Consider the following 19,569-nt stretch of genomic DNA (forward strand, 5'->3'; position numbering starts at 1 on the left):
GTCTCCATGCACCCTGTACAGGACACCTAGATCTACCATTGACACGCCACTCGCAGTCAGGTGGATGAGTAATGATAGATCCTGTACTTTCTGCAGAGGTGACAGGATCCAGAGGAGAGGATAGTACTTGAGGTATCTGTGGTATGGGTATCACAGGTACACAACTGCCAGGAGCTCTTCCAACACACTGACTTGCAGCAACTGCCAATCGTTTCCAGCTTCTTACGAATTTCAACCAATTAATCCCATGTTTGAGAACAGCATTCTTAGTGGGACTGCATTTTGGCTGGTGTATTGTATTACAAGGCAGTGAACAAATAACTTTAAATTAAGCCCGCAGACTTATCTTTTAATCAGTAGAGCTAAAAAGAAGGTAATAACAAAATAAGATTTCTATTAAGGCAATAAAAAAACCTGTGGTAAAAATTACTAGTTTCCTTTGAGGTTGATATAGTTGTTCTCAAACTTAAATATAGAGTTATTTATGATAGATGCAGATAACTTGTGTGGCTACTTCTCTTTAAGGGAAACTAGATGTAACACATTATGTTAGTTAGACTATCTGCAACAGTAACTAAATCAAATGCTGATTTACTACAAATTACTCATTGATCATGCAAAGAACAATGATAGCATCTGAAAATTCTCAAAAATATACCTTTATTTGTGTTGGTATACAATGAATACAGGGGTGATGTATTCTTGCTAGAACTGTGAACCACAATTGCTGATCTGCTATGAAATAAATTACACATCTCAAACTGAAAATTCTCAAAAATAACCTGTTTTTCACATAATTGTGCAATGAAATTAGAGAACAATTGTTTTGAATGAGGATAGGCCTCTGTTCTCAAAAATTTTAAAAGAACAAAATTAAGTTCTAGCCTATTATTGACAATAGCAGTACGTGTTTATTGCGACACTCGCAAATATTAAGCATTTCACAATGTATCACAATACAAATGGATGTTGATACAATCAATATAAAATAATGCAGAAGCGACATGATCAGTAAAATAAGTGAATCCAGAACTCTGAATTGGCACACAGTTCTTGTACACGTGGTCTCATACAAAGAAAAATTCTGAATTTTGCTTTTGTATATAAATAAATGTGCATATTGCATGATTTTTCACTTAGCTGATTTTGTGCACACTTCTTCACTGGTATTCCAAAGAAGAACACTGCAGCCTGAGTTTATTACGGTGAAAATTGCTAAAATGTACAGCCTCAACAAAACACATCTTATGCCTGTTATGTATAACCAGAAGAACAACATTATATAATGGAGATAATTTAGGTGCAGTGTCCATTCCGCCTTTTTCTTTGTATTCCTACATATTCCTTTTTGTGAGAGCAGTATAATATATATTGTATAAGATTATAAAAGTTGCTTTTTTCATTTACTCTTAGAATGAAAGTAGTTCTATGGCACTCCACTGTCATCATTACTTGTCATGGCTGTAAAAAATCTGAGTGTTTTTAAGAGTGTGTAACAGTTATTCCTATTTGAAAACAATGTAAAAAGTTTTTCTCAAATTTCTGTAAAATATATATATCTATGTTTCACCCTGTTGTTCATTTTTCTAAAAGGTGTTGTGATTGTTACATGCTCTATTCACTAACTACAACAAGAGAATAACTTTCTTGAAAACTGGTATACATTTCCAAAGAAACAATGTGTTTTATACTTATGTAATTTCTTCATCTCATTGCAACACCCAACTTTATGATGCAGAACCCAAGTACAAAATATTTAATGATTAAAGAATTTTTGATCTCTAATCAGCTGCAGAATATTAACAAAATACAATATTTCATGGATAATATTATTTCTTATCTTTATAAAAGGTTACTCTTTTAAATGAATCAATAATATTTCGTTAATACCAGAGTAATACAACACATCATACAATTACATTAGTATAATGTAAGGGAAAATTTTCTGATAATCGTCTCTCGCATGCTTTTCTATTATGTATGACTTTCTTTGCATTCAGTCTGTTCAAGGCTGCAAATATTGAGACTGTATTATAGTTTTAGTAGTGAATTGACATGCATGCACGTACCCACCCACCCACCCACCCACACACACACACCCACACACACACACACACACACACACACACACACACACACACACACACAGTAACCTGAGGTCTTACTGTTTAAACTTTTGCAATTACAACTGCATTCATAAACCTTAACTGATTCCTTCAACTTGTAATATACCATCATATTCAGACACCTGACGTCTAGAGTACGGTTTTGATCCTGTAGCATAAAAACTTTCAGTAGCCTTGTGATATAACAATGTGTTTGTTAGTGTACTTAGATTTTCCTTTTATGTGATGGTATTATTTGCAGTCCTGTAGGAGGTGATGATGATCAATTCCTTTTAGTCAGTAATAAGTTACTTGCACTTACAGTCAGTAGTTTTACCAGATTAGTTTGTTTGCATTAGTGAATGAAGCACTTCTTCTTGCAACATAGAAAATGTTTATTGGTTTGTTGTCTGTGAACTGTGTGCAAATCACCAGTTATGCACAATTGTTATAATCGCACGATATGTTCCCACTGAATTTGCTGCAGCTTATGCATGAATTTGTCTGAGTAAGCATTTGTTGAAATTCACAGTTAGTATATTAAAATAGCATGATAGTAGTACTGAACACAAGTATTTGAGCATAAGTTATAGTGATAATATTTTCTATTTAGGAATGTGTTTGCAAACCACAAATGTGTAAAACTGTCTGGCACATTGAAACTATGTGCTAGAACATGTTTCAAACCTGGGACATAGAGCACTTGTCCATGAAACGCAAAGATCTCAGGTTGGAATCTTAGTTCAGCACAAAGTTATAGTTTGTCAGAAAGTTTCATATCAATGCAGTCTGTGCTGCAGAGCAAAAATATTGTTCTGGAAACATCCCCCAGACTGTGGCTGAGCCATGTCCTCACAATAGCCTTTCTTAAAGGAGTGCTATTTCTCCAAGTTTTGCAGAAAAACTCCTGTGAAGCTCGGGAGATGAGTTACTAGCAGAAAGAAAGCTATGAGGATGGGCCATGAGTCATACTTGGATAGTTCAGTTGGTAGAGGACTTGATTGTGAAAGCCAAAGGTCCCTGGTTATAGTCACAGTTGTGCATACTGTTTTAATCTGCCAGGAAGTGGTGTATCAGCAGTCTTTGCTGTAGAGTGAAAACTTTGTTCTGGCACAAATGTGTTGTTTGTGAAATGCAAGTTCATATTGGCAACAAGATATAGACTATCATCTGTGATTCGAAAAATTTTTGCATATGATAATTTCTACATCTATATCTACATCTACATCCATACTCCGCAAGCCACAGGACAGTGTGTGGCGGAGGGTACCTTGAGTACCTCTATTAGTTCTCCCTTCTATTCCAGTCTTGTATTGTTTGTGGAAAGAAAAATTGCCGGTATACCTCTGTGTGGGCTCTAATCTCTCCGATTTTATCTTCGTGGTCTCTTCGTGAGATACTCTTAGGAGGGAGCAGTATACTGTTTGATTCCTGCCAACCGCCTGTGTGAACTGAGGATAACCTCTGAAACCAGACGGCAGGAGTCTTTGGTGCCGACATGAGCAACAATTTGCAGTCAGGTGCATGCAGTGCTCTCTATCGCCGCCGGCAGGGTCTCCTCCACATCTCGGATGAGACCTCCCAGCAAGCACACAGAGTGAACACTAGCCTTCTTCCCCAACCTTTCCGCTTTTTCACCAAGGGGCTCCATCACCCACCTAACATTGTACCTCCCACTCACTAATAAACCCCTCCCCCCTTGTGCCTGCTCGGACCTCTCTGAAGGAGCAGCCACATGTCCACTCACAGGCAGAGCGAGTCTGTGATGCCATACAACCAGCCTCCACATTGACCCTCCGCCTCGTGCGACACGAATGCCGTTGAACTCGCCACTCCCCTTGGGGAGAGGGTGGCCCAACTGTGCCCCGTACCCGCGAAGATGTCTTGACAGCAGGGACTGTAGGTGAAGCATGTAACACCTGGGGTGTACCATGCGACGCACCAGACTCCCCACTGCCGCTACACCCCGAGGCAGTAGCCGTAGACAGCTGACCGTGGCCATCAACATGTTCAGCTGTTCGCGAACAGTGGCCAGCTCCTCCTGCGTCCGTACACAGCAGTTACACAACCTATCCATCCTAAGAAATCAACAATTTACTGCAGAGATTTAAGCAAGCAACTTTTAACTAGACTGCTAATTCACTAAAAGCAGCTGATAGCTGACTTAACTGTGGTTACTAGACACTTCTAGTTGGAAACAATGAAAATAAGCACTAACTGTCTCTGGACTGTATTCAAAACAAACACGAAATCTATGGAACCTATTACTAGTACTCGAAAATTAAAGCTTACTAAAAGCAAAAACACATGGAAAAAGAAGTGACCAGTAAGAAAAACACAGATAATACTTAAATTTATGTACCTTGCTGCACAGGAGATGTGAAGCAGACGGCAGATACATAAAAAAGTATTATTTTAAAGAGGAGGAATATATTTTGTTGGCAGAAGATTAATTTGTAGGTTTCAAAGGTAGATTACTTTATTAAACCTACTTCCAGTGCAACTGTGAGGTTCCTGAGTTAAGGTACAATGTGCCTGAGAGTTACTATTGGGGAATCAACTGTTACCCCAGCTTCTCAATTTTAGTGCACTAGCAATAATCACTGACCTTTTTAGGAATGTATAGATAAAGAACATGTGAAAGTGGATGCCAACAAAACCATTTATTGACCAACAAAACCATTTATTGAACGTGAAAGTAACAAGTGTGAGGACCAAAATTATAAACCACCACCTAACAGTTGAAGTTTTCAGGGCATAACTTCTATCATGCTTTAAATATGGCACAAAACTTCAATTTTAAGGTATTTATTCTGTCGCTTACTCAGAATTAGCAGAAGAAATGCTTTAGCGTGCAGAAATGCAAAGTTGACACATCATATTTGCTGTGAGAGGCAAATCATCCTGTAACTTTTTTTACATTCACAGTTTGACATCCTTCTGGAAATATATATTTAATTGTTATGACTTGATTATAATTCCTCTCCATAATAGAATAACATCATGTCTTCAATCTCTTCATCATATTTTGAGCTAGTTGTCTTATAAACTTGTTATACTGTGGTAGGCATTGTTTTTGTGTCTAAATTGGATACAATAATCTGTTCATAGTAGCTTATCCGCATTCCTATTTTTTTTAATATATATATATATATATATATATATATATATATATATATATATATATATATATATATATATATATATATATATATATATATATATATATTATTCATTATTAAACCCACTCCTGCATTACCATTATTTGATTTTGTATTTGTACTCCTGTATTCACCTGACGAGAAGTCTTGTTCCTCCTGCCACTGAACTTCACTAATTCCCACTATATCTAAGTTTAACCTATCCATTTCCCTTTTTAAATTTTCTAACCTACGTGCCCAATTAAGGGATCTGACATTTCACACTCAAATCCGCAGAACGCCAGTTTCGTTTCTCCTGATGACAACATCCTCCTGAGTTGTCCCCGCCTGGAGATCTGAATGGAGGAGTATTTTACCTCAGGAATGTTTTATCCAAGAGGATGCCATCATCATTTAACCCTACAGTAAAGCTACATGCCATTGGGAAAAACTACGGCTGTAGTTTCCCCTCACTTTCAGCCATTCGCAGTACCAGCACAGTAAGACCATTTTGGTTGATGTTACAAGGCCAGATCAGTCAATCACCTGGACTGCTCCCCCTGCAACTACTGTAAAGGCTGCTGCCCCTCTCCAGGAAACATATGTTTGATTGGATTAGAATATACTATTTTACTTCCAGTGAACATTTAATGTAGGTTAAAGTTGTAGGTAAAAATTGTATATTGGCCAAAACAGAAAACCTAAGTGTTTTCTTTCAGGCATACTGATATTCTGTCATTCTTAGTCACAAATGAAACTAGATTTCAAAGTTAGGTTGTGTTCTGACTGAGTTCAAATCCAGCTTTTGTCATCATAAATTTATGAATATCATCTTTCCTCATTGTTCGATTATTTTTATGAGTTTTAGTTGAATTTAGATGTTAGGTTTTGTGTTACCAGTTCTCAATTTTATATTCCGACTTTTTTTTTTGCCTTCTGCCATTCTGATCCATTTGTTAACTCCCTCCTCTTTCCCATTTCTTGTGAGATGTAGCTTGCAATATATACTTGAAACATAGTGCTGTAATGAGTTTAATGCTTTGGAAACCAAATCTGAGCATAGCTCAGGCTGCAACTTTGTTTTAAAAAGACTGTGCCAAGTATAGGTCAGACTGCAATTTTCTTGACACACAAGCCACCTGTCACTTGAAAACTGGGCTCATTTCATATGAGAACAATGTACAAACATCTCACGACCTGCCCTTCAACTGGTGGTGCCTTCTGTTGTCTATTTCTAGAATATTTTGAAAGAAGCATTGGTGAACATAACAGCTGCTGTTGTGAATGGATGAAACTATAGTAGTAGATGTTCTCAGAGTAGTGAAGCAACTTAAATCATTTAACAAAAAAAAAAAAAAAAAAAAAAAAAAAGAAGTATTCCAGTCCAGACTGTATCCCAGTTAGGTTCCTTTCAGAGTATGCAGATACAATAGCCCCATATTTAACAATCATATACAACTGTTTGCTCGACAAAAGATCCATACCCAAACACTGGAAAGTTGCACAAGTCACACCAATATTCAAGAAAGGTAGTAGGAGTAATCCACTAAATTACAGGCCCATATCATTAATCTCGAAATGCAGCAGGATTTTGGAACATATATTGTTTCAAAACATTATGAATTACATCGAAGAAAATGGTCTATTGACACACAGTCAACACAGATTTAGAAAACATTGTTCTTGTGAAACTCAGCTAGCTCTTTATTCACACCAAGTGTGACCAATCCATCATCATTCTTCCGGCTGACAAGGGTTCCACGACCGTGGTACTTGATCGTCGGGAGTATGTGGCTGAGGGACTGCGTCAGCTTTCAGACAACTCTACATACAAAGTTTGCCGAGGTAATCCCATTCCTGATGTCCAGGCGGAGCTTCAAGGAATCCTCAGAACCTTAGGTCCCCTACAAAACCTTTCACCTGACTCCATCAAACTCCTCACCCCACCGACACCTCGCACTCCTACCTTCTACCTACTTCCTAAAATTCACAAACCCAAACATCCTGGCCGCCCCATTGTAGCTGGTTACCAAGCCCTCACAGAACGTATCTCTGCCTACGTAGATCAACACCTTCAACCCATTACATGCAGTCTCCCATCCTTCATCAAAGACACCAACCACTTTCTCGAACGCCTGGAATCCGTACCCAGTATGTTACCCCCGGAAACCATCCTTGTAACCATTGATGCCACTTCCCTATACACGAATATCCCGCACGTCCAGGGCCTCGCTGCAATGGAGCACTTCCTTTCACGCCGATCACCTGCCACCCTACCTAAAACCTCTTTCCTCGTCACCTTAGCCAGCTTCATCCTGACCCACAACTTCTTCATTTTTGAAGGCCAGACGTACCAACAATTAAAGGGAACAGCCATGGGTACCAGGATGGCCCCCTCATATGCCAACCTATTTATAGGTCGCTTAGAGGAAGCCTTCTTGGTTACCCAAGCCTGCCAACCCAAAGTTTGGTACAGATTTATTGATGACATCTTCATGATCTGGACTCACAGTGAAGGACAACTCCAGAATTTCCTCTCCAACCTCAACTCCTTTGGTTCCATCAGATTCACCTGGTCCTACTCCAAATCCCATGCCACTTTCCTAGACGTTGACCTCCATCTGTCCAATGGCCAGCTGCACACATCCGTCCACATCAAACCCACCAACAAGCAACAGTACCTCCATTATGACAGCTGCCACCCATTCCATATCAAACGGTCCCTTCCCTACAGCCTAGGCCTTCGTGGCAAACGAATCTGCTCCAGTCCTGAATCCCTCGACCATTACACCAACAACCTGAAAACAGCTTTCGCATCCCGCAACTACCCTCCCAACCTGGTACAGAAGCAGATAACCAGAGCCACTTCCTCATCCCCTCAAACCCAGAACCTCTCACAGAAGAACCCCAAAAGTGCCCCACTTGTGACAGAATACTTCCCGGGACTGGATCAGACCTTGAATGTGGCTCTCCAGCAGGGATACGACTTCCTAAAATCCTGCCCCGAAATGAGATCCATCCTTCATGAAATCCTCCCCACTCCACCAAGAGTGTCTTTCCGCCGTCCACCTAACCTTCGTAACCTCTTGGTTCATCCCTATGAAATCCCCAAACCACCTTCCCTACCCTCTGGCTCCTACCCTTGCAACCGCCCTCGGTGTAAAACCTGTCCTATGCACCCTCCCACCACCACCTACTCCAGTCCTGTAACCCGGAAGGTGTACACGATCAAAGGGAGAGCCACATGTGAAAGCACCCACGTGATTTACCAACTGACCTGCCTGCACTGTGACGCTTTCTATGTGGGAATGACCAGCAACAAACTGTCCATTCGCATGAATGGACACAGGCAGACAGTGTTTGTTGGTAATGAGGATCACCCTGTGGCTAAACATGCCTTGATGCACGGCCAGCACATCTTGGCACAGTGTTACACCGTCCGAGTTATCTGGATACTTCCCACCAACACCAACCTATCCGAACTCCGGAGATGGGAACTCGCCCTTCAGTATATCCTCTCTTCTCGATATCCGCCAGGCCTCAACCTCCGCTAATTTCAAGTTGCCGCCGCTCATACCTCACCTGTCTTTCAACAACTTCTTTGCCTCTGTACTTCCGCCTCGACATCTCTGCCCTAACTCTTTGCCTTTAAATATGTCTGCTTGTGTCTGTGTATGTGCGGATGGATATGTGTGTGTGTGTGTGTGTGTGTGTGTGTGTGTGTGTGTGCGAGTGTACATCTGTCCTTTTTTTCCCCTAAGGGAAGTCTTTCCGCTCCCGGGATTGGAATGACTCCTTACCCTCCCCCTTAAAACCCACATCCTTTCGTCTTTCCCTCTCCTTCCTGAAGAAGCAACCATCGGTTGCGAAAGCTAGTAATTCTGTGTGTGTGTTTGTGTGTTTTGTTCATGTGCCTGTCTGCCGGCGCTTTCCCGCTTTGTAAGTCTTGGAATCTTTGTTTTTAATATATTTTTCCCATGTGGAAGTTTCTTTCTATTTTATTTACAAGTGTTGAGTTCTGTTGACAAGGGATGTCAAATTGATTCTATATTTCTAGATTTCAAGAAGGCTTTTGACATTGTACTACATAAGTGGGTTGTAGTGAAATTGCGTACTTATGGAACATAGTCTCCTTTATGTGACTGGATTCATGATTTCCTGTCATAGAGGTTACAGTTCGTAGTAACTGACAGAAAGTAATCGAGTAAAACAGAAATGATTTCTGGCGTTCCCCAAGGTAGTGTTATAGGTTCTTTGCTGTTCTTTATCCATATAAATGATTTAGGAGACAATCTGAGCATCCATATCATTTATTGACTAGAAAGTCATCAGAAGATCAAAACAAATTGCAAAACAATTTATAAAAGTTATTTGTATGGTGCAAAAATTGGCAATTGACTCTAAATAACAAAAAGAGTGAGGTCATCCACATGTGTGCTAAAAGGAATCTGTTAAACTTCGGTTACATGATAAATCAGTCAACTCCAAAGGCCATAAATTCAACTAAATACCTAGGAATTGCAATTAAGAAGAACTTAAATTAAAAGGAACACACAGAAAATGTTGTGGGGCAGGCTAACCAAAGACTGCACTTTATTGGTAGGACACTTAGATGATGCAACATATCTATGGAAGAGACTGCCTACCCTACACTTGTACGTCCTCTTTTAGAATACTGCTCTGCGCTCCTTACCAGTTAGGACTGACAGAGTACACCGAGAAAGTCCACAGAAGGGCAGCACATTTTGTATTATTGTGAAATAGGGGAGAGAGTGTCTCTGAATGATACAGGATTTGGGGTAGACATAATTAAAACAAAGACATTTTTTATTGTGGCAGAATCTTCTCAGAAAATTTCAATCACCAGCTTTCTCCTCCAGATGCAAGAATATTTTGTTGATGCTGACCTACATTGGGAGAATGATTACCACAGTAAAATAAGGGAAATCAGAGCTCACACGGAAAGATATAGGTGTTCATTTTTTCCACGTGCTGTGTGAGATGGGAATAATAGAGAATCATTGTGAAGGTGGTTCAATGAACCCTCTGCTGGGCACTTAAATGTGATTTGCACAGTACCCATGTAGATAAGATGAAGATAATACTGACATAATTTCATGTATGTTCTGGTTAGGTTTCAGTGCTCTAATTGTGTTATTTGTTACAAACATGTCTAGTTTTTTGAGTGAGTAAGAAATTTTGGAAGCTCAAGTGAAAGAAGTTGCTCAGTAACTTACTTCTCACTTTTTTCTTGGAAGGATAATTATACTTTCTGTCATCATTATTTTAAAATTTGTAATCTATCAAAGAAGTTAATTAAACGTGGAAAATGAGTCTTGAAGCTTGTATCTGTTTTATTGTATGTTACTCTGTAAGATACCGTTACATATGTGACAGTAAAAATGGTCAGTTTCCTAGGTCCAGTATTCTTTTACATATGTAGTCTCCAAAACATTAACGATGTTAATACTGCTGCTGGAACGTGGTTCTACTCATACTAGTAATTTCCAATATAATTTTTGGAGACCTCTGAAGTTTTGGGAGACAATGAATCTCATATTTTTATGATGGAAAACATGTTCTTGAGTTAAAAGTTATATCTATTTCATTTTTAAGAATATCATGCTACTTGGAATTTTTATATGTGATGACTTAATTGGAATTAAAACTGTGAATGTGAATTGGTTGCTCTGTTTTGAGAGAATGGATCACATAAATGCTGTTTTTAAGATAAATATATTTTTTGGTCATAATATCCTCTTTCTGTCATTAGACAGCAGAAGACATTCCAGAAATCAATAATGTTGCAGCTTCTACAAATGAAAAGTTGTTGGCAACAAGTCACAAGGTAATTGAACAGGCCCACCTCTTTTTGAGATATACATACTAACTAAGCTGTATATGGGATTTTTTTCTATTATGCAGATTTCTGCATTGTGACAAGGGATATATTCCCCTCTAAGCAGATTTCTTATGAGGAGGAGCTAGAGGTGCTATAGGTGTGTAACAGATTTGATAAATCTGTTGCTGCAATTGATTTACTGGCAAATGCAGAAACATGGGATATTGCAAGTTGCTACAACACTTTGTCTGTTGTTTATTACATAATGACAGATTCCTGGAATATCTGTCTGTCACACCTTTCCTACCTCTTTCACCTGATGTGTAAATATCATATTTTGGTTGGAATGGGGGCAACATACATAGAAATCTTTAGATGACAGCATGCTTTTTCAGGCATTTGTTGAAATTTTCAATTTTGGAGAATCACAATTGATCGACCATATTTTTGACAACAGTCTTCTGTGGACACTTTGAGGATATAACAATTCTCTATTTACGGTTGGATTTGCTGTCCAGTTTATTGTTTTGTCATAATAGTGTCAAATGTAGATTGTTGTAACTTGCCTTTTGGTTAATCATATGAATAAGACCAAAGGTGGAAATGTGAGTTCTGTTGTTGCATTTTGCAGCTGCTATATTTTTCAGGACATACTGTTACATAAGTACTAATATCATATTTTTAATTTAGATAGTTTTTGTGTTCTGATGGAAGCCTTGTTCCCTGACCTCTGAGCTGAATTTTACGTAATTTTCGCCATGCTTACATCAGTTTTTCTTATCAGATAACTATCAAATATGCTGTCATTTGCTGTTTTGTCCTTTTGTGACGCATCATGATATAGTTTGTTGCCTTGTACATGTTTGTAGACATGCATTAGTTGAGAGAGCTGCATGATTATCAGGCCATATTCTTATTATCTGACTAAAACAGAACAGGGTGTGAGCAGTTCTAGTAATAGAATTTCGAGAATATATTGAGAAACTGAAGTTTTTGTTTTAATAAGCTGTATACAATAGAAGTGTATAATAAACAAGTTTTTGCAGGAGTTGTAAGGGGAAAAATCCATACTATTATGCGGAAAATAAGTGGAAGACCTTCCTTACTTGAATAGAAAAACACTTTCATGTGTTGTTGGAAAAATAATCTTCAGAAATAAAAAGTTGGACAAAATCCTTGTGCTGGTGGAAAATAAACAGCAGGAAAAAAGATGAAAGTTCTTGTAGGAAATTAAAAATGATGCTGACATACTGGATGGACTGTTTATTGCACTGATGAGATTTGCAGTGGTGTAAACTATTCCAGAAAGTTTGTGTAACAACAAGAGAATATGATTTATGCATCAAAAATGTAGGTGATATCCCAGAGGAACTGTTCAAAAGTAGTGTGACTGGAGGAGTGGAATTAAGACACAAGGAATGAGAGATATAATGTGCAACACTGGAAATGAAGAAGGCTTCATGCAAAGTGTTGGCTTCTGTTATATTGGGCACAGATGTGTACAGATTATCATTCTGAGAACAATGCTAGATGTTACGAAGAGTGCCAAAAAGAACTCAAAAAGGGATTCTTTATCATTTTGTGCTTAGGTCACCCTCTTCCAGCCAAAATATGATGTTCACATACAAAATAAAACTACCGTATTTACTCAGATCTAAGCCACACTTTTTTTCTGTTTTTTGTAATCCAAAAAACCGCCTGCGGCTTAGAATCGAGTGCAAAGTAAGCGGAAGTTCTGAAAAATATTGGTAGGAGCTGCCACAATTAATTTCTGCCATCGAATATATGTAGCGCTATACAGGCTTGCTTTGCAGGCACAAAGATAAATACTGGCGCCAAAACCTCTGCGTCAGTAAATAAATTAAAAAAAAAAAAAAAAGGGGGGTGGTAGACGAGCTTTTTACTCCGTCCCGAGTTTTGAGCACTGCATTTTCATACATTATCCAATGAAGTAAATACAAATTCTGTATTGTTCATCTTCGAATGTAGCAGCATTTCAGTGTACTACGAAAATCCAACTGGCAAGACCGTTTGGCGTGTTTGTCAATATGGCCAACTCTACATTCTGAATTTTTTCCTACCTGTGAGAAAAGATGGTTGCTAATAGGAACTTTTATCAATTGTGAATCACATACAGTATTCTCTTCACCATAAGAATAATACGAATATAAACATTTTGCGATTTATTCTTTCGTGTTTGCTGCTATCTCATTTAAATCCTGTCTGCCTAATAAACTACGAAACCAGAGTGAGACAACAGCAAATGCGGAAGAATATACATATCATGTCATGTTAATATTTGTATTATTCTTATGGCTGATAGTGATACAGTCAGAAATGAAGCACAGCAATTGACTAGATTTTTAAATCTAAGATGACCCTAATTTCTGTTCAGAATGTAATGTAATGTACTAAAGAGGTGTCTGCAAAGATTTTCAAATGGGGAAAAATTTTCGCTAAACTCTTGTTCAGAACATGTTCTATCAGACGCAGTCTATTATTTGTATCTTGTTGATCATTATCAAAGAAAGCAGCAGTGTAAGTAACAACAAATAACAGTCTCTTGCCATTGTTTCGCTAATGAGACAATTCCTCTTTTTTTTTTTAATTGTAAGCGGTGGTAGCACGCAGAAAAGCAAGCCATGCTGCGAGCGGCGACAGGCCGTAAACACGCACTATCAGAATGCGACAAACAATGCATGACACAGTACAGCAATGCATTTTCAGCTTCGAGTGACATAAACACCTATAGCAAAGAAAATGGCACTTATCAGATAAAAGAAAAATAAGCACTCAATTCAAACCAGGCGAAGCACGTGAAAAAGGAAGGGTACCCGTATAAATACGGACGGAGCGCCTGACTCATAGCAATGGCTACCTGGTAAAGCTTAACTGTTAAGCTTATGACTCGAACCAAACTACTGTAGCTGTATCGACCTAAATTGTGTCTCATATTAAAGTGGACCAACTTTGTTTCGATTGGGAGGTGCAGCCTAAAACTTTTCTCTCCTCTTGAATTTTGAGTCTCAAACTTCAGGTGCGGCTTAGATTCGGGAAAATTTTTTTTCCTTGATTTTGAGTCTCATTTTTCAGGTGCGGCTTAGATTTGAGTAAATACGGTAGATATGTCCGTGGTTCCAGTAAGATACAACAGAATGATGTTTGTTATGCAATGTTTCCAGAATATGAGCTCGCAGCCAGGGGCCAGTTATTATGAAGTGAATAGTAGGCACCTGATAGTCATTCTGTATTTGCCCAATCTGTTTTGGATTCTTGTGTTGTAGGTGGTGTGTGATGGTTTGCACCAGTATGCTGCACCATTACCTTTGATGAAAATAAAAGCATTAAAATAATATTTTAATATGTCTAAATTTCAAAAAACCTCCACCAGAAGGTTACAATACTGGAACATCTATTTTACAAATCAAGCACTGGTATTTGTTTACAATTTTACAATCTGAGATGAATAACATGTACACTTTTGTTCGCCTTTGTTCTGATGGCCGTATTGCTACAGTGTACACTTATTTTGCTTGTTGCCTGGAGGCTATACAACCACAATGTACATTTAAATAGGTCCATGTCTTCCCTCAAAATGGTCGTCATGATTTATTTAGGTGAATAAAATGTACTCACCACATACGAGTACTTTCATGTGAGAAAAGAGAGAAAAACCAGATAATGTGAGATCAAGTGAGTAGGGTTGGTGTGACTAACTGGTGACCTGTTGCCTTCCTAGTTCATCTTGTACAAGGACAGAGCACTTCCATTTGAACCAAAAATAGTTCAAGCATCACCTTGCCTTTTGACCTGTGTTGTCATGGTGTATTGTATTCTGGCTATACTGGCATTTTCCAGGTGGTAGATTGTCATTTAAGTTGTGTATCATACAGGAAACATAATGTTTGGTCTCGAGTTATGATCGATTTGAGAAACTTTGGATCATTGTCACCACTTCTGATTAGGTCCCTACAAATCATGCAATCACAAAAATATTGGTCTTCCATCAGGAAATGTGGCACACAGTGCTGTCAAACACATTACATGGCAGAATTTTGTACGTACCATGGCTGACCTGCTGCAGCTGTGAAATCATATACCATTTGGGAGCAGTTGGCATGTGCCTCCAATGCATCCTCAGAAATCTTGTGTTTGGTTTGAACCATTTGTGGCCAACCATCATCCTCCAAACTGTCTGTGTTTTGCAAAATACATCGGTGCCACCTAAACACAACCCTGTGACCCAGTGCATTATTACTGTGAACTTGCTGCATCATTTGAAACATTTCAGTAATGGTTTTGCCCAATTTCTGACAACTGATAATATAATACCATGCATTAGTAATGCATATGAGGTGTGATTTGGCTGTTTTGGATATTTAATTTATTGTTGACTGTCAAAAAGGTGATATGCATATTTGAGTGCTGGGGGCAAATGGATCATAGAATTTGCATTAAATTCTGTGAAAAATGGAATAAAGTGCAGCACCCCATTCAAAATGTTGGCTGTGGCTTTTGGCAAGTCTTCTATGACTAAGAAAAGAGGTCATGAGTGTTATAAACATTCCAAAGAGGGTAAAGAAGACATCCAAGGCAATGATTGCCCTGGATGTCCTCGCACAGCAATTAGTGACAGCATTGTGGAATAAGTAAAGAAAATGGTTCTGGAAAATTGTGGAATTGCCATGAGATAGGTTTCTGATGATGCTGACATATCCTTTGGCTCAGGCCAAACTGTTTTTTGAATGTTTTGGGCATGAAACATGTGGCCTCAGCAAAGTTTGTTCTGAAATTATTGAATTTTGACCAAAAACACCATATGGACATTGTTTAGGAATTGCTGAATGAAGTGGACAATGATACAGAGCTTTTAAATAAGGTTATAACAAGTGACAAAACATGGGTATATGGGTATGATATCAAAACCACAGACTGGTCGTCTTGAAGAGTCAAGATTGAAAAAAAATCAACAAATTCAGGCATATGTGAATGTTATTCTCACCCTTTTCTTCAATTGCAATGGGTTAATGCATCATGAGTTCTTGTCTTATGGATATACAGTCAATAAGGAATACTACCTGGAAGTTATGTGCAGTTTACCTGAAACATCCAAAGGAAAGAACAGAATAAAAACTTGTGATATCAGTCCAAATAATCAAGAATGCAAGCCATTCTTTCCTTTTTGTGAATCTCGGTCAGCAGCCTGGGATTCCAATGTGCACATAATTTGTGAAATTGTGTCTTTTTAAAGACGATTTTGTGCTTAGTTGTTTGATCGCATTCAGAAATTCCTGTGCTAAAGTTGACATTGTGAATTGTCAGTCCATACGATTCTTTTCTACCAAGGCTTTGATCAAATCTTCTGAGATCACTGATGGCCATCATGATCACAGTTCATCATGGACATTTTCCTGTCTGTGCTTAAAATCTCTCACCCACTTACCCTGTCACACATTGCATTAAGGTCATGTACATCTCATTTATCTGTCAATAATTTCCACTGCTGCAATGTTCTTTGCAACTGAATCACTGGCCATAATTCATAGTCAGCAGACTGATAAATTGTTTTACACATTTTCACATGACATTGTAAAAGCACATTGTAACATTGAAAATGTACATGGCATCATTTAGCATGCAAGGCATGCCAGCAGTTGGTGCACATGTGCATTTCGGTGTCCACGCAGACCCTACTTTCCAAATAACCTTTGTACATCGTACTTCATCTAATATGTGTTCATTTACTTGATCTTTGTTAGTTCATCCACAATATTTATATGCACTCCTTGTGATAATTCCAATACTGTCAAGTTGTTAAGTTAAAAAACTATATGCAAGCTGGCATTTTATACCATTTTCTTGTATGCCAAGGAGACTTGCATCCCAAAAATTAAAAAAAGTTAATCTCTTTATTACACAGTATTACCTGTGTCTGCAATCTCATAATCAACTTAAATGCTGAAGGTGGACAACTTCCTTAATTTCATTCCCCAAAATGAAATCATTGTTAACAGAAAGCAGTCTTACACCTTCAGAATAACCAGTTTTTATCTATCAGGGCACTGTAACATACTAACTACATAGAAAATATACAAGATCTTGCTGCTGAATATGTTCTCTAATATAAGAGTTGAGATCAGGATCCATCACTTTGACACACAAACCATTACTTGAAACTCTCTATAAGGGTGCAAGAGCTGAAACACAAACATGACCTTTTTCTTCCATGTGATCTTCATTTGTGATGATGGCTTGTTCCCTCTTAGATTCTCAATTCTCTTTCACGTTCTTTTTATCAGGTTTGTTTTTCTTCTTTATATACATTTGAAATGATTTTATTTCTTTTATTCTCCCTCTCATTAATCCCCCCCCCCCCCCCACTCATATTTTATTATTGCCTTTATTTTCCACTTCTGTTTACACACTCACTATTCATTCAAGTCTTGCTCTCACTTTTTTACCCATTAATTATCCACATTCCTCTATTATTACTTTTATAATTTGTTTATCAGCTTTTGATCCATTGATACTTGAGAATATCTTCAGAAGGGGGAGCAATTTTTAGTCTCATGTGGCAACTGTACTTCTTATTTCTTTTCCCCCTATTCCTTTCTTTCCCGTTCTCTTATAAAATTTTGTGTTAAACTATTCCAAATTAAAGCAATGCACAAAATCTGTTACTGTCTTTTCAGTAAAAGTATATTTTACATGCTGTTGTACATTTTAAAGCGCAGCCTGATCTTCAAGGCTATTGTTTTTGAAAATAGTGTGTGTACATACACAGTTGTAAATAACACAAGGAAGATAAATCTTTACAATGTCTTTGCAACATGAAGCAGCCCGGTTAAAAGTTTCTGTCACATTGGTAGCACAAACAACTCCCTTTGACAGCCAACTAAAGCCATAAAAATGAATTTGTACTTCCAAATGTTCACTTGCCAATAAAAAACAGTATTTGAAAGACAGTAATAGACTTGGTTATGATTTTTCCCATTAATTTTGCTGTCTCAGTTTTTCTTAGGGTAGTCACTAGGGCTGCTACAAAATTTTGAAAGTGATGTACTTTAGACACAGTTCCATTATATGTTTTCTATTACCATTTTCTTCCAATTCAATTAATCTGTCAAGAAGCATTCAAAATTATTCCTGACAACATGGGGCTCTTTGTGTTAACTTTTTCTCCTCTCCATTGTCTCAGAATAATAAACTGGTATACTCCTTACCTTGCCAGTTTATCTTGTTAAACTTATTTTTGTGTATTCATTGTTTGTGTAAGAAATCTTGAGTATTAAGTTTCATTTATATCATAAAAAATCCTCTGTCATAGGTCATACCACAAAGTTTTGGCATTGTTTGAACTCAACATTCATTCACTATTGCATATAGTCACGTTTTTTCACTTCTTGCCTCTTAAGTAGTAATATAATTTGTCATTGTTCGAATTCTGTTAGCTTTATATCAAAAGTTAAAATCTGAAGTTTTGATTTAAGTACTTCATTATAAAATTAGTGAAATTGCAGAAATTGCAACACTGAGAAACATCAACTGTGCAAATTGCCAAATACTGGATGTGGTTACACAATTGATAAGACATTGGTCTCTCACTTTGGAGGAGTGAGTTTCAAATGATCATTTGATCATTCATATTTATGTTTTTTGTGGTAACCCAAAATCACTTCTAGCAAATGTTTCCTTTCAAAGGTTGTGACTGATGTTCTGCACCGTGCTTGACCTATGCGAGTGTGGAGTCCTGTAATAAACTTATATTTGTGGTACCTTAAATTCTAATTTTACTTTTCTTCTATATGAATTCAAACTCTGAGGATGTGTTGAATAATGTAATATAACTAAGCAATAGAAATTGTAGTGTGGTGGCACATGCACAGGTTCAACAATCCTCTCTCCTGTGTGAATAAAAGTAGCTTTATACAATGTTTCATGCAATGAAGAGTCAACAAATGAAGTGGAAATGTGAAAACATCACCACTTCAGTGCTGTTTACTTAGACTGGTTTCATGCATACCATTACTGGGACCATAAACTTCTAACTCTATGATGTTTATGTGAAATCTTTCATTGATTAATTTTTCGATTGATTTTTTATTGGTCCAATTCTGTCATACTGCACAAACACTACAGCTGATACTGGACAGGTCAAAATAAAAATACATTGTAGTATTGTGGCGTGCTTAGTGGCAAAATGTAGTGTTTTTGGATAGGTCCCACTCTCATCTGCTGTATACTGATGCATGCATACATGTTGGATGCTATCATGGTTACTGTAATCTGGCACCCTGCACCTGCATTTTTGTGCAGCATAGTGGACAAGATCCAAGGGCAATAGTTTGGGCAATTTGTTGGTTGTGAATTTGTTTGTCATGATCCTCCAGTAGTCATACTTGTAGAATTACATAATAACTATCCCCTCTTTGATTGCATGCTATGACATTTAGCACATGGGGCTTCACACAATGTTAAGTAC

At 37.8% G+C, this 19,569-nt stretch overlaps 1 protein-coding gene across 15 annotated transcripts in view; it reads left to right on the forward strand.

Moving 5' to 3' along the window:
• LOC126272912 (ABC transporter F family member 4) overlaps positions 1 to 19,569 on the forward strand; it is a 202,419-nt gene that overhangs the window by 66,174 nt on the left and 116,676 nt on the right. For 9 of the 15 annotated variants that reach the window (XM_049976184.1, XM_049976177.1, XM_049976189.1 and 6 more), the window contains one exon: positions 11,019 to 11,093. The exons of the other annotated variants lie outside the window; for them this stretch is intronic. In XM_049976184.1, coding sequence (XP_049832141.1) covers positions 11,019 to 11,093 — 75 coding nt within the window. The remainder of the gene's footprint in view (positions 1 to 11,018; positions 11,094 to 19,569) is intronic. 15 annotated transcript variants of the gene reach the window in all.

This window comes from Schistocerca gregaria, chromosome 5 (genome assembly GCF_023897955.1).
Source record: "Schistocerca gregaria isolate iqSchGreg1 chromosome 5, iqSchGreg1.2, whole genome shotgun sequence".
Classification (NCBI taxonomy): domain Eukaryota; kingdom Metazoa; phylum Arthropoda; class Insecta; order Orthoptera; family Acrididae; genus Schistocerca; species Schistocerca gregaria.